The sequence below is a fragment of the Varanus komodoensis genome, unplaced genomic scaffold (genome assembly GCF_004798865.1).
Source record: "Varanus komodoensis strain SLA01 unplaced genomic scaffold, ASM479886v1 scaffold32, whole genome shotgun sequence".
NCBI lineage: Eukaryota > Metazoa > Chordata > Lepidosauria > Squamata > Varanidae > Varanus > Varanus komodoensis.
The window spans coordinates 4326188-4341718 of NW_025335798.1; the positions used below are offsets into that span (position 1 = coordinate 4326188).

The following is a 15531-nucleotide window of genomic DNA, read 5'->3' on the forward strand; positions in this document are numbered from 1 at the left end:
TCATTTCTTTTAATTCACTGAGTTATGTGCTGTAAATCATCTCCCTTCACACCAGGGAGCAGAGTAGTAAGAGGAGGTCTATATCTAGTTTGTGGGTGAGGTCATGGGAGGTTGTGGAGTACAACATGCACACAGCAGCTGCTTGTGGCACAAATGTCTTGTCTCTCTGTCTCGCTAATACCCTCAGGGATATAAATACTGGCTTTTGGTGAGATTTCAGATGTTCTGATTACCTGTGAAGTGTCTGGGTCAAGCAGGGTGTGCTCTAATATCAAGGTCTTCTCACAGACAGAAACCCAGCTTTACTGTGGGATCCCCCTCCCCAGCTGACACTCCAAGGATAATCTCATGCCTTTTGTGTCTTCTCCTCCCTCCATAAGAAAGATACACCAGTATTTCCCAGAATGCACTGTACTGATTCTCTCCAGAGCCACTGCCAGCCATGGCTGCAGTTGCTTTCTTGTACCATACTTCCCCTCATTTCTTTCCTACTGGGCCCCACTTAGGGTAAATTTCTTTAAATCCAAATTAATGGTTACCAGGCTACAACAATGCCTCTTGCCTCCCACATTTAATGTATGTATGTATGTATGCATGTATATTTAGGAACAAATTTTATTGGTACTAGAGTCAGTCCAAGCTCAGATCCAGGGCATATACTGACATGGTTCCAGCTTTGGGCTTAGTGTTAGAGGAGGAGGAATTGGATGTGTCTGGAGCCAGTTGTTGTGCACTGGCTAAGAAACTGCACCAGGTTCCTGACACAGAACTTGAGACTAGTGCTTAAGGGTTTTCAGGACCCTAAGCCTGGCTCTTGTGAGTGCCATCTTGCAAGGCTCATTTGCTTGGAAAAATCAAGTACGTCATTGCTCCAATGCTCCCAGGGGCACAGAAAGGAGAAGACCTCACCTTCAGGCCAGGAAATTGAAACTTAGAAGGGGCAGAGTAAATGGAGGACCTCCTAAAGTCTTAGGCCACCCCTTAGGCCACCTTTGCTTGCTTGAAGGTGCTTTCCATAGTGCTGCAACACATGATGATGTGTACAGTAGTCCAACATGAAGGTTACTAAGACATCTCTTATGCTAAGCAGATCTCATTTCTTAGGAATAGTCACAGTGGGAGCATCAGCCCATTGGTAAAAAGCATCGCTAGCCAAGATAATTTCCTGTAGTTCCAGGAACAACACATCAATGACTACAGACGTCTGTGTAGGCCATCCAGCACCTCAACTGGTTCCACTGAAAAAGACAAATTGAATTCAATGTCTGTAAACTGATGATATTACAGAGAGATAAAACCAGTGGGGCTGGGACAGGAACAGAAGCAGCAGACTGCCAGGTTACCCAGAAGTTACTGTGGTTGACATTAGTGATGTTAGTTAACTGAACAGTCCAAGGAAATCAACAAATAGATGCTTCATCTTCTGTTTGTTGCCCTTAGTAAACTTATGCGGAGATCAAAACAAGACCTAAAACCAAAGTGATTTGGATCCAAATAGCCAGTATCATTCTGAGGTCACTTTCCCTTTTGATCACCATGTTCAAGTGCATTAGAAACTGTCCTCTAATTATTCTGTGCTGAAATGTGTGTAGCGCATGTCTTTGTTGACAGTCTAGAGAAATCCTAAGGAGGAACTCCCACCACATAATACCTGAAGTACCCTTAATTTAATCCCTGCTAACTCTACACTTGAAAGTTCAGCCCAACCTCTCTTACCACAGAGATGGAAAATAGATCTGAGCTTAACCATGCAGGACCAATAGAAATAGATCTTCCAGAAAGTTTATTTAAGGGACAGTGTCTGTAAGACACCATATTTATCCTGTTTGTCCAGGGTTTTGTGGCTGTTTCATAAATAGTGCTCAGTGCAGGACAAGAGTGTCAGGGAGGATAACCAATCTACTGTGGATTTCTAAATCATGCTGGGAACCCAGAGAGCTAGAAAAGATTAGGGGATGTTCATGTGAGAAGGATGTGAAATGTAATGCCAATAGGCTGTCTCTGACAGCTACATCTGTCTGTGTGTAATTGTGGCCACCCTGTGTTATTCTGAAAGTCTGAGACTCTTGGGAAGGGGATGAGATGTTCTATGGCTATTATTGATGCTACCTGTCTGTGTGGCAGAACATTGGAGGGGTGCCCTCCTGTTTGCTAAAAGAACAGACAGAAGGGCCCATGAAGGGCTGCTAGTCATCTTTGATTGAGTACAGTAGGGAATAGGAGCACTGCCCTTTGGTCCAGCAAAAGCATTTTTGTGGAGACGGAAGTAGTATCAGTCTTACCCTAGGATAAATGTACCAAGCTCTTATGAGTAAAAAGACCACAATAATCAATACACTTTTAAACCACAAAAAGCTGATGGAGTAGAGAGGAGAATGACTGGCCACCTTTCATACCAAGTAGACCTTTGGACTGCTAAAGCTATTGACAACCATATGCAACTCCCATCAGCAAACACAAGGCTTTTGTTTTCATCATTAGAACGTCTGGCTCCTTTACTCCTTTTTTCTCTTTCCCCCTCCTTTCAGTCTTGAGGAAGATGGAGCTCATCTTCTTGCCTTTCAACAGCTGACTAAAGCAAGAGGAATCTACCTTCTCTGTCCCCTCCCCCTTATGTTGGCATGGACAGCCTCTCCTGTGGTCGGCAACTTGAAGGCGCAAAACTAAGGACTGCCGGGAAGCCTTCTCGACTGCCGCAATGCAGAAGCCTTTCTCGTGAACAGGGCTGGCCCTGTTCTGAGACATGGCGCATTCTGAGAAACATTGTAGAAAAATGGCACCTCCTTTGGAAGGACCCTCCCAAAGATGGAATAAAGCCAATGTCTCCTTACAGGTTGCAGGTTATATGTTTTGGTGGATATTCCTCTTGAATCATTTGGGCTTTTGAACTAAAATATTGGACCTTGGAGCTATGGAAACCAGAATCTCCCTACTACTCATTCTGGACTTTCTGCTGCAGTTCAGCTAGGCTCCAAGTTTCATTCTAAGAAGCACACAATGGGTAGAACTTCAAGGAAGAGGTAGTGCCCATCTGGGGCCTTTAGAGCTACCTTTGCAGTTTTGGTGTACTGGTTGTTTTGTTGGTCAGGCTGACCCTCTTAGTGCATGTGGGAACACAGTAATTAACATAGAGAGACTCTGTCCTAGTGCCCCCACACTTATTCACATTACTGTGAAACACAAATGGATAAAAACTCCAAGTTCCTTCAATTCCCAACTTTTAACTTAGAAGATTTGAGTTGTGCTCATTGTAGATTCTTCTGCACATCACCTCTGGTCTTCTTGGGTGCTTTATGCATTGTGAGAGTGGCAGTGTTTGGGGGGCAGTGGGCCCATTGGCAGTCTTGGGATACCAACAGATGTCAAACTCACTCCCCTGGGGAATCAGCCCTGGCATTGGTGAAGCAAGAAACCTGATTTTATTAATTTTATTTAGAAAATTGCAATCCCAGGCCTCAAGACAGCAGAACTGGAATCTAGAACAGCATTCCGCAGGCTGGTTCCCCCTAGAATGGCTACTTATGAACTGCGAAAAAGAGAACATATGTTGCCCCAAAAAGGAAAATACTGATTTTCATAAAGGAGCCACATGCTAATTTATATGTATAGATGAAAATGTAGAAAAGATTATTGTAATTCAAATAGAAATATGATACATTTCACCATAATAAAATGACCTGCTCAGTTGGCTGCCCAGGTGCCAACTGCAGGTGGGCAGCTTAAGGCACAGCTCTTCCAGTTGTTTTTGTCTTGAAACCAGATGTGGGCAGCCTTCAGACAGAGGATGCCTTCAAGAGGGAGGACAACCCTCTAGCAGTCCTTCAAGTAGAGGACTAGCCACTGCAAAAGGGGTCATGTGACCACTGCTCTGAATTACATCCCATCTCTTTTCTTTAATCACGAGAGAAATAGGTGAGAAAAAGAGATCCATTTTTTTCTCATTGTAGGAGAAAAATGAAGGTGCCCCATTCCACTTCCAAGATTCCTGTCAAATGCACACTAGCCTGAGTAATTGAGTGCATTTAGCTGGAACTGTTGTTTTGGAACGTGCACACTCCCTGTCCTGTTGCTGGCCGCTAACACCACAGGAGCATTTGATGACTGCTCAAGCCCCCAACCTCTGGCAGGCTTTCAGAAACAGCTTCTTGACTCCACGGTGCTACTGGAACCTGCTCTGAGCTTGTCATGATGAATTGCACCTCCTGTGCCTTTCACAACATGCACCACGACTGAGTTCACATGTGCTTTCTCAATGTAGGCTGCCACGGGGTGTAGGAAAGCTGCCACCCTCACTAACCAGCAGCTGAGGGGCAGGGAAATATGCAGGGAGTTTCACAGAGCTGGAGAAAAACCGGGCAGCACTGCCAGCACCCAGAAGTGTACAGAATCAGTTCTACCCCTGCCTTGAGCTTTCCTTTTTCAGCGGGCTAATTCCTCCAGCCTGTTAGTTTCAACAGAGCTAAAGGTGTTGAGCTGATCCGAATGCTGCTATTTAAATTAGATGCGGTCTCCTGTTTTTGTTTTTCTTTCTTTTCCCCTTAATCCCTTCCCATGTCTTCATTGTTCAGCAGCTGGGAAAGTGCTGCTGCGGTTGCGTGTGGGGTCCCTTTGGAAGAAAGAGAAAAGTTTTGGCGAGTGTGGAATGGAAAGGAATGATCTGGCTGGGTCCCTGGTCTCCTCCCCTTAGGGCAAAGCTGCCTCTTTTCTTGCTCCCTCCCTCCCTGCCTGCCTCCTGTTTCCACTCCCTTCTGTCATTCGGACCTTTTTCTCCACCTCTTTTCCTACCCCCTCCCCACTCCCAAGCATTCGCTGCCTCTCCAAGCCTCGCACTGAGTGGCTGGGGGAACTCCAGCAGCCCTCCTTCCATGCTCCAGGCACTCAGCCTCTCCTGTGATGTCATTCTGAAATCACATAACTACGGGCATGATAAGTGAACCCCTCGGGACCTCACTGGCTGGAATTACAGACAGGGCTTTTATCCCACTCGCTTCCTACAAGCCAGGGGAAAAATCAGCCTCACTCCCATGCCTACCACAGATGGAAAAGTAGTGCGCTCCAACCAGGTCTTATAGGAGCAGCCTTATATACTTCATCTCTGAAGAATAAACAGCCAAGCTAGTGTCTATCTCTCTCTCTCTCCCTCCAGCTGCAGAAGTGGCCCTATATGGTGAGTCAGGGGTTTTCTTGTTTCTCTCGGGGTTATTCATGCTTGGATCCTAGCACAGCAGGGGCGGTTTCAGCACTTTCCACCTGAGGCTGAGGTCCTGAGATGAGAGATGCCCCTTTGCTCTCAACAGCCTCATCACTGGGCAGGCAAGAAATGGCAGCAGAATCTGGGCTGCACACACCAAGTGTGCTGGACTCTCCCAGTGGAACAGCTGCCTAGCTGAGTCCTCAGCATTTCCACCACACACCTGCCAGTAGTGCATCTCTGCAGCAACAGGGACTCGAGCAGACACATGCTGCTCTGTACTGCAAGCAAACTGGAGAATACTTGGCTTTGGGCAAGACGTTTTCTGAGCAGCGTTTTTCTGGGTGTGCCAAGTATATAGCGAGGAGCCTTATATTAACTTGATGGAACTTGTGTACCTCAGGCTTCACAGCATGCCCACTCCAGGTGTTTTGTTCCTGCTTTAAGACTGATGACTGAATTTCTCAGGATGGTATAATGGAAATGATTTGCTGAGGTCTTACCTGCAGTGACAGGTTGTCAGAAATGGCTTCTGGGTGTAGATCAGGACTGCCTGAGGTCAGTGAGCGGTGTGTGGAGGGGCTAATTCACTCCAGTTGCTGTAGCACTCAATATCTCACACTGAGCAGGAGTTTGAAAGTTGACCCCAGAGCATGAGGACCCATCTCCTTACACCCCAGTCCGCCCATCGCAGAAGGTGGCTTTTTGCACTCTCTTGCCCTGGGGTGGTTGTTCACTCTGCCATCTAATCTATGTCATCATATTAGTATTTCTATGCAGGGTCACAACTGACGCCACCCAGGCTGGCAAAAGTATATTTGGAGCTGGCTCCTGTTATCTCTTGAAAGCTGGCCTCAGCTCCATTTGGCAGCACCAGCACCTTCTTTTTATATTGTGTTTACATGGACTAATTTTACGGGAAGGTAAGGAATGGTGGCAGGATAAATGGCACAGCATGCAGGAAATCAGACAATTGCCAGGCTGTCGTTCTGCATTTTGATAAAAGTTCTGTGGAATGTAAGGGCAGAAAGCGGTGTGTGCTCACCTGGCTGAGCGACTGAGTTCCCATCATGAAAGAAGAGAGAGGTGGAGGCGAAGCGGTTCCTTATCTGCTGGCACTGCGCTCCCTGTTCTTGCTGACTGAATCAATAGAGATAGCTTCAGCCATCTCTTCCCCCTTTCATACCATTGCAGTATCAGATACCTCTGACAGCTGGGTCAATAAACAAACGGGTGTTCTTCCTCCTCTCCTTCCTGCATGTCACTCCGAGGAACAGCTCCGCTGGCATGCATTACCACAACAGAGGGGATCGACAGGGGAGGCACCTGTAGCTATTAGACTAGGCATCTGCGGAGAATTTTAAAATCTCACTTTGGGGAGAAATGATCCTTGTTGTGAGCAGGAAATGTTCGCAAAGTGTATGAAAGAAAGAAAGGCAAGCAAGACTTTTGAGTTGCAGTAGTAGGTTTAATTAAGGTTATCAACAGAGGGTTAGTTGTCTGAACCTGTTTCTGGCACATACCATGAGACTCCGTGGTGTCTGGTCATCAGCCGTCAGAAGGGCTCATGGAAAGAGCAAGCAGAGGCTGTGCGCAGCACCAAAACCATTCTTCTTTAGACTTTTCTTTTGCGTAAGACTGTGAAAGGGGCTGCGTGTGGGAAGAAAACTTGCTTATTTCTATCAGGTTAAAACGGTGAATTTCTCAGATAAACCACCTAACTGTTGCTCTTGGGTGAGGCTCACAGCAGAAAGCCAGAATGCCCCCTCAGCTGTGTTGCGTTCTGCCACTAGTTAGAGGGAGATGCAGATGAGCAGCTGCAGCTCTCTGGAGGCTTTCATTACTCAATGAGGATGGAAGTCACAGCCTTCGAGTGGTCCAGTGGTACCTGTAGAAGATGTCAAAGGCGGTTGGCATTAAAGGGGGCCGAATAGCGTGCAGTTTTTATACCAGCAGCAGTGCCGCCTCTATGGTGGAGCACAGTCAGCAGTCTCAACTATTGCTGTAGCTGCTATTATTACCAAACACCAGCAGCAGTTTTTCCCTTTAGGTGGGGGCTCCCTGCTGCTTCGAATATTGTTGTGTTCATTATACTCAACCAGGGATGTTCTGGGAATCCTTGTTACCCTGGAACTCCTCAAGTATTTGGTCCACCCTTCCTTGGACCAAATAAGGGACCTTATTTGGCAAGTGACCTAGTGAAGTGGCATTTGGAAAAGGGATTAATCTCTCCCCTTTTTGCCCCTTGCTAATGTTACCACATGGACCCTTCAAATAGAAAGACACTCAGAATGCATTTTGGGATGTTATCTGGCTGGGATGCGATGCATTTTGGGATGCTATCAATTTAAAAATAAGCTCCTGAGCTTGACAGCAGGATAAGTACAAGAGGGCTTCACTGACATTAGTGGGCAGGTTCTGGACCTATTAGCTAAATAATTTTCTCATCTGTCAAACACAGCTATTTTTAATTTGGTGGTTTATGAATCTCCCCTTGTGCTTTGCTTCTCACAGCAGCAGTACTAAGACATCTGGATATACAGACCCCTTTAGGCCAGAGTTTATATTTATCCATACAGAAAACACCAAGGCTGAGGGATAGGTTAGAGCTCTGATGAGCTGAAGTTACTTCAAGAAGAGAGGAAGGCTGAAGCAGGCTTTCTCCTTCAGTGCTACTTGTAGCTGCCCTACAAAGTTCACCAGTTGATTTGAGGGCTACATGGGACTGTCCAACTCTTGGGAAGAGTGTTAGAGCTTCATCCCATCTTTTTAAAGTGAAGTGGGAGATGTGACTGCAGACAGGCCACTTGGGGTCTACAAACAGTCATTGTGAGAAAGGTCAGTTCAGAGAAAGTGTGTGCGGTGGAGCTGTTTCTTGAGAAAGGTCAGAAATGATTTCGTATGCTTGGGTCTGACATAGCAAAAAACACTACAGTATTGTATGGCTGCAGCTCTGTGAGGTGTACATCACTGTTCGCCAGAATGATGATTATTGATCTGCACCATCACCGGCATTTATAAGAATGCACAGCTGCTTGTTCTGTTTGCATGAATTGGTTTAATGCTATGGTCTGTGTCTATTTTTCACGGTTACTCTTTGTGCAGACAAATATGTCTGCAGCATGATTGTTAGTAGTCAACTGATCATTTTTAGCGTGTATGCTGCATATAACAGATTCCCCAAACTTTTGGACCAGTGGGCACATGTAGAATATTGAGAAGATGTGATGATTGTGCTCACAAAATGGCTGCCATGGGGGATTGCCCATTCCCAGAATGGTTGTTGTGGTGGGCATCACCAGCCCCCAAACACTGATTTCCCAGAGGGCAGCTGGTGAGACTAAAGGAAAAGTCACTTGCCCAAGAACCTACACACAAAGAAGGAATGGAGATCTGAGTTCCAAGACACAAAACCATACTAGTGTTGTATAGAGGTTAAGAGTGCTGCTCTGGGATTCAAGAGATCGGAGTTCTAGCCTCTGCTCAGCCATGAAGCCCATTCAGTGATTTGGCAAGTCGCTGCCTCTTAGCCTAACCTACTTTACAGGGTTGTGAGGATTAAATGGAAAGGAGGAGGAGAACCTCGTAAGCTGCTTTGAATTCCTTGAAAGAGGAGGAAAAGTGGCTATAAATGTAATAATAATGATGATTTTGAAATTGCAGTTTTCTGCTGTGGCGTCCATGTCACAGAAGGCAAATCAACGATCAGAGAAACATACAGAAAACATATAAAACAAGTCCTCTGGCCGCTCTAGGATTTTTCATTCCATCTGGATGGCTGGGCACACCTCAAACCAAAACTGTGATGCAGTCACTCATCACTTTTATTTTCTGAGCCAGGAGGTATTCTTGCAAATAAAGCTGGTGCTTCACTTTCCAGCTGTCCAGTTAAACACATAAAATAAATAAAATTTAAAAATGAGGAGCAGGGTTGGGGTTAGGATGCCAACGTGTGTTGGAGACCTCAAATGCTCATGTATGTACACATGCACACAGAGAGAGTGTATGTTTTTTAAACCTGTGTATATGTATTCCAAAAACTATCCTTTTCTGCTTGCACTGCCTGACTGTTACACTGAATCTGCTCGCTCGCGCTCTCTCTCTGTGTGCGTGTGCGTGTGTGTGTGCTTTTTGCTTAGCTGGTATTCTGTGGGAAAGACCTTTAGCTCCCTGCTGGAAGCACAGGGCTGTGAAGCAGTTTCAGAAGTGCTTGTTGTCTGCAGTTCGGAGCTCTCTGACTCCATGCTCTTCCATTAGCCCATCTTCCATTCCTGAATCAATCCTTGGCTCACTGCCAGATCGAAGTCACTTTTTCCCCTAAATGAGAGCATTCTGTACTGCAGCGCACACAGTTCCAGGAAACCCCACAGGGGACCTAAAAAAAGAGACAGGAACTTTCTGGTTATGAAAAAAGGTTCTCTGCAGTGTGAACAGACGTTCATCTTGGGGCAATCACACAATCCAAGTTGCTTCAATTTTAACGCAATCACATATCAAGGCATCTATATTACATAAAGACTAAAAATATCCCAGCTCATACATGCTGAAAATATCTGCATTTTAAACTGCAAAGAAAAAATAATGTATGAGCCAACAACACCGTCCATTTCCTAATGGTGTTTCACTTAAGGACAAGGGGTTTATTTTATTCATTTTTTAATGCTGGAATTACCTATTCAAACAACAGATAAATTCTTGCCCAAAGGCAGTGCTTTCTGCATTGCACATCCCTTACTCTGGATAGATATAGGTTTGGGGTACAGAGCAAGAACACAGCTGGCATTTAAAGGGGTGTAGAGGGGAGAGAAACCAGCCAATGGCAACACATCTGCATTTACCACACTACAAGCACCTTTGGTCCCTTTTTAGCTCTTTCCCCTATCACTGAAAAGTGCGAGGGAGTCTTATCTGCAGTTAATTCATGTATTAGTAACAATGGCCTGCTGTTGTCCATGTCACCTCAGCCCCAGGTTCCAGAATATCTTAAATGGAGGCAGCTTCTGCACACCAAACTTTCTTTGTTTCTTGCTTGTTTATTTAAAGTGTGTTCATCCCACTCTGTAAAGCCTCCCAGAGTAGCTTACATGCAATCGTCAACACAAGAATGAATTGAAAAAGGCATGACACGAGAGGAAGAAGGAATGGGGAGGTAAGAAGGGAGGACGGCAAGTAATCTTTCAGCAGGACATAGGGTAGCCTTGCTTCTTAACTTATATTCCTCTGCTGCTAGAATGGCAACTTTCAGGAGCAGGTTGGAGATTGCTTGCATTAAACCCCCTTTCTTTTATTTTGGTCTGCAATAAGAGGACAGTGTTTCAATAGATGAAATACATTGCCCTGCTCTCCTTGGGCCCTTGAATTTGGTTAAATGCCATCTGGCCTTTCATGATCCTCTGGCATGGCACACTTTGGCTTCTTCTGCCCTCTCAGAAGAGTACTCCGTACACTGGAGGCTGGGGGTTTCCCTGGTCAGAAAGGCTAGCATCTTCTGAATACTGAACAGTATCAGGGCTGTACAACTGGTGACTTACTAGGCTAAACACAGCTAGGCAGTGTGGCTTGCCTGGTGCTTGAAGACTCCTTTTTTTCCTTGCTTTGTTTTTTGCAGTTCCAGGCATATGGATTGAGGGGGGGTGGGATTATCAAGTGCATGCATTTGGCATGGTGGTCATAAACTTTGCAGACCTGACTAGATGACTTTTGTGTCTCTTGCGTCCTCATACCTTCATCCTCCAGACAATCCCTGCTGGCTTGTTTTCCATTTGCAGAAAGGCTTTCATTGAAGCCTGGATCAATGCAGGTGCATTTGTGACAAAAACATCCTGTGTTTTGAGGAATGTAAAAAGGAAAAGAGCTAGTAAATTGGATTTTGCTCAGGAGCCATCAGTGCTTCTCTGGCTCCTGTGGGAATGGAATGTGGTGGAGGCTGTGCTGCCCTCAGAGAGACACACGGGCGCCATGTCTTTGCCGAGGCCTGGAGGGCACAGGATCTGATAATAGTGCACTTGGAGTTGGTTGGCTGGCAGAGTGCAGTGTCCCTAAATACAAATGAGTGGCCAGGAGATATTTTCTATCTTAACTGGCACACTTTGCTTCTGGAGCAACGTGGGCTAACCGTTGCTCTCCCTGTCTTCCTTCTCCCCCCCCCCCCCCCTGCAGAGGTTGGGCACACCCAGGGGCCTCTGGACGGGAGCCTCTATGCCAAGGTGAAGAAGAAAGACTCGCTTCATGGCAGCACTGGGGCTGTCAACACCAACCGCATCACTCTTTCGGCAGCCCCCAACCATATTGAGCACACGCTCTCAGTCAGCAGCGATTCAGGCAACTCCACTGCTTCCACGAAGACAGACAAGACCGATGAGCAGACGGTGCCAGTGGCCCCCAGCAGCAGCGGAGGAAACAACCTTATACTGACGCCCGAAGAGAAACGGGAGCTTGACAGCTTGCTCAGTGGCTTTGGGTTGGCAAACGAAGCTGCCATGCATAACCACAACCCCACTGGGGTGACCGCAGCCACCTCTGCTGCATCAGGCCGCCACATAGTTCCTGCTCAGGTGCATGTCAATGGGGAGGCCGCTGGCTTGGTGGCAGAGCGAGAAACAGACATTCTGGATGACGAGCTGCCCAACCAAGATGGGCACAGCGTAGGGAGCCTGGGCACCCTGTCCTCCTTTGATGGCACCACGAACACCAGCGACATGGGCTACCACGAGGCCCCCCGGATGGAGAGCCTCAACTCGTTGCCCAACGGTTCATCCAACTTCAACGGCATAGACAAGCTGCATGACTCGGAGACTGTGATCAATGGTGGCTACCCCTACAACAACCAGAACACTTTGCGGAGCATGATGGGGCGTCACCCCCAGGATCCCTATGGGCACATCCGGCCTTCAGTGTCTGCCCAGGAAAATTTGGCTGACTACTACCAGCACGGCTTCCCCGCTCCAGGCTGGTTGCAGCCGCAGCTACCAGTATCTAGCCAGCAGTACTCATATGGCTATGACCCAAATGGTATCTATCGCTCCCAGTCCTTCCCTACAGCTACTGCTGAGAGCCCTCAGCTCCCCCAGGCACCAGCCCGAAGCACGAGTAGCCGGGAAGCTGTCCAGAGGGGACTTAACTCTTGGCAGCAGCAAAGTGGAGGTAGCAGGCCACCATCCCGCCAACAAGATGGCACCCGAGAGAGTCAAAGTCTGAGTGTTTCCAGTGCAAGCCCCCAGCCGAGCCCTTCACAAGCAGCACCCTCTCACAGCATCAGCATCCCTGAGTTCCCCAGGGTGGCCTCCCAAAAGGAGATAGATCAGTCCATCGAAGCCCTCAACATGCTCATGCTTGATCTGGATCCCTCTACCTCTGTGATGCACAAATCCCAGAGTGTCCCGGTGGCCTCCAGAGAAGACAGGCCACGTGCTGTGGCTCTCTCAGTGTCTGCCCAGCCTGTCAGTGGTCCTCAGGTGGTGCAACCAAAGTCTGCCAATGCCTTTGGTCCCATTCCAGGAAGTCCTTCACACAACTCCTTGGGCACCCCTGTGTCCCAGCTGCCTGAACCAGTACCTAAAGCTCATCCCACGAGGCTCTTGCTCCATAATGCTGGAGAGCCAGAGTGTCCGGCACAGGACTACAGAGAGGCCTACTCACCGTATGGCTATCAGAATCAACAGCCCAGTGCAACACAAGCCAAAAGCTATGACCAGGGTACAGGGAGCCCTCCTACTTCTCCCAGGCCTCATGCAATGGCATACACGCTCATGGAAGGGCAGCACCCCCTGCTTTCGTCACCCCAGTCCCCGGTGATGACAGTTCAAGCTCAGGTCCCAGCAAAGGATGCTGATAATTATGAACAAACATCTCGGCCCTCAGAGGAAGAGCCGTTGCACCTTGAAGGACTGGTGGCCCACAGAGTAGCAGGTAGGAAACCTTACTGCTTGTTATGAGTCTGGGTTCTGTATCCTTAGGGCTTAAATGGCTTTAAGGGAGTGGGAGACGTGTACTTACGAAGGGTCCTGCGTTTGTGAATTTGTGTCTTTGTCCAACACCGAGTGGATAAGCGGAACTCTTTCCACTGAAGGACCACTAGTACAACCCCTTTGTGCTGCATTTGCACCCACAACATCCCATCTTGAAACAAGTCCAGATTTGTCAAGGCTGCTGATACTGTGTTTGCTATTTATTAAGCACCAGCAATGTATTAGGTGCCTAGCATCTCACACAAGTACACGGCTTATGTCCAAAGACCTTACATTCTCCATTAAAAAAATGGTTCAAAGATGTCAGAAGCAGACTTGGGAAAGCTGTGAAAATACACTAAAATACTTTCAGTGTATTTGCCTTTTAACAGAAGATAATTTGATCATCAGTGGTTTTAAAATAAAAGAGTTCCAAAAAGTTGGCTCACCTTTTCGGTAAATGTGCCATATACTAAAGCAGAAAGTATCTGATTGTCTAGTTTGTCTCTGTATATCAGGGATGCTGAACCTCTTCCAGCCTGAAGTCCAGATTCAGTTTGGAGAAACTTGGGGACCTGGCTCTAGTGATGGGTGGGCCTGAAGGCAGTTTTAGGTAGGACCTAAAAGTACCAGTCTGTTTTAGCTTAATGCCCATACTACCAGTAACTGGGCTTTAGGAAAGGCATTTCATCCTTTCAGAATGGGGAAAACATTGCAGAAGCTGGAAAATGATCTAACAGTTAGTAATTGGGGAAGGAGTAGGGCTAAGGAAAAGGGATGGGACCAAGGGAAAGGAGTGGGGCCCTCTGGGGAACTCTGGAGGGCTGGATTGGGGTGCCAGGCAGGTCAAATGTGCACCCTGAGCCTAAACTTTAAAACCCTAGCCATATGGTGTCCTCTGCATTGTCTTAGTATGGTTTTGCTTCTGCATCTGTCCTATAGTGTGGACAACCCCAAGCCTATCCTATAGCTAGTACCAGAGACCCTTCTGCTTCTCTCCAGGATTACTGCAGATCCCTGTTGACTGTGCGATTGTGGAACATGGTACACGTTGGCTCTTCATGTTCTGCCCGTAGTTTCCTTGTAACATGAATTAGCCATGGCAGCTGCAAACATTTTCTAAGCCTTTTAGAGTTTTGGGCGCTTCCCTTCCTTCCCCAGAAGGAGAGCCAGTACTGATCTGAGCCAGCTGTTTTTCTTCCTATTTAGAGAGCCAACACCAGGGATCTAGTAGCCATTACCAACCCCAAACCTGCATCCAAAACCAAATGAAAACCAACATGTCCTTGTAGCTGTTGCTATTTAGCATGAAAGCGCACAATTTAGCTGAGATTCTGGGGCTAGAGCTCAGGAATAAATTGCTCAGCAAGCACTTGGACAGCTGCTGTATGTAAGGCTGGGCTTTTGACTTTTGTGTGTGCAGTAAGCCACACAAGAGCCGTAATGCTTTTGCTGCAGGATATTGAGGCAGGAAAGAGATGTCCACCACACCCACAAAAGTGGAGTATTCCATAGCTGAAGCCTGGAGCTCTGGCAGTCCCAGGCAGGCCTCTGTGTTCTCTGCATCCAGAAGACTGAAACTCACTCCAGGCAAGCAAGGCACATACGCTGAAATGGCTTCAAGTACTTCACTACCATAGTCTTTGCAGAATTCAGAGCATTTTTTAGGGATTCGTGTGATAATAATCAAAAGGGCAGGGCAGGGCAGGGCAGGGCAAGAATGAGATAGAATGAATTGGTGCACAAAACCATAGGAAGAGAGGCATAGGTACAACACCAAAGTGCCATTATCTGGCCACTCCTTTGATTAGGGATAGATAAATCTGTCAGTTTTGTTTTCTATCAGTTTTGCCTTTTTTGCAGCTTTGAGTTTGTCGTGTTCTGTTTCCACATCCATTTGTGATCCTTTTCATAATCTACCCAAAGGTGTGCATGTTTTTCATGCACATTTTTCCAATTATATCTGTTTTGAATGCCATTTTACCTAATATATACATTTTTGAAACAATTTTCCCCTGATATAATGCAATTTTATATATTATTTTTTTCAACAAGTGCATGTTATTGTTTTTTTTAGCACACTTTGCTCCAACATGTACATCACTGTAGACACGTTTTGATTGCAGAATTTTGTTGCAAAATTCAGAGTGATGAGAATACAGCAGGATAACTGTTTCAGTTCTCAAAGTGATTCAGGAAGATTTAATTAGATTTACATTAAAATGGGAACTAAATGAATGATTCTGCTCTCCATACCTTTGGTATGTAAGGGTCAAAATAGATATAACAGCTGAGTTGGGAGTTCCTTTTTTTCAGCAAGACCAGCCATGGACCCTCTAATTGTTATTGGGGCCATGGAACAACAGGGGGGGGGGGGGGGGGGTGAGGTGATCT

The 15531-nt window shown here is 46.7% G+C and overlaps 1 protein-coding gene across 13 annotated transcripts in view; it reads left to right on the top strand.

The window, feature by feature from the left end:
* TNS1 (tensin 1) overlaps nucleotides 1-15531 on the top strand; it is a 368326-nt gene that overhangs the window by 295270 nt on the left and 57525 nt on the right. For all 13 annotated transcript variants that reach the window (XM_044438202.1, XM_044438203.1, XM_044438205.1 and 10 more), the window contains one exon: nucleotides 11351-13099. In XM_044438202.1, the coding sequence (XP_044294137.1) occupies nucleotides 11351-13099 (1749 nt within the window). The remainder of the gene's footprint in view (nucleotides 1-11350; nucleotides 13100-15531) is intronic.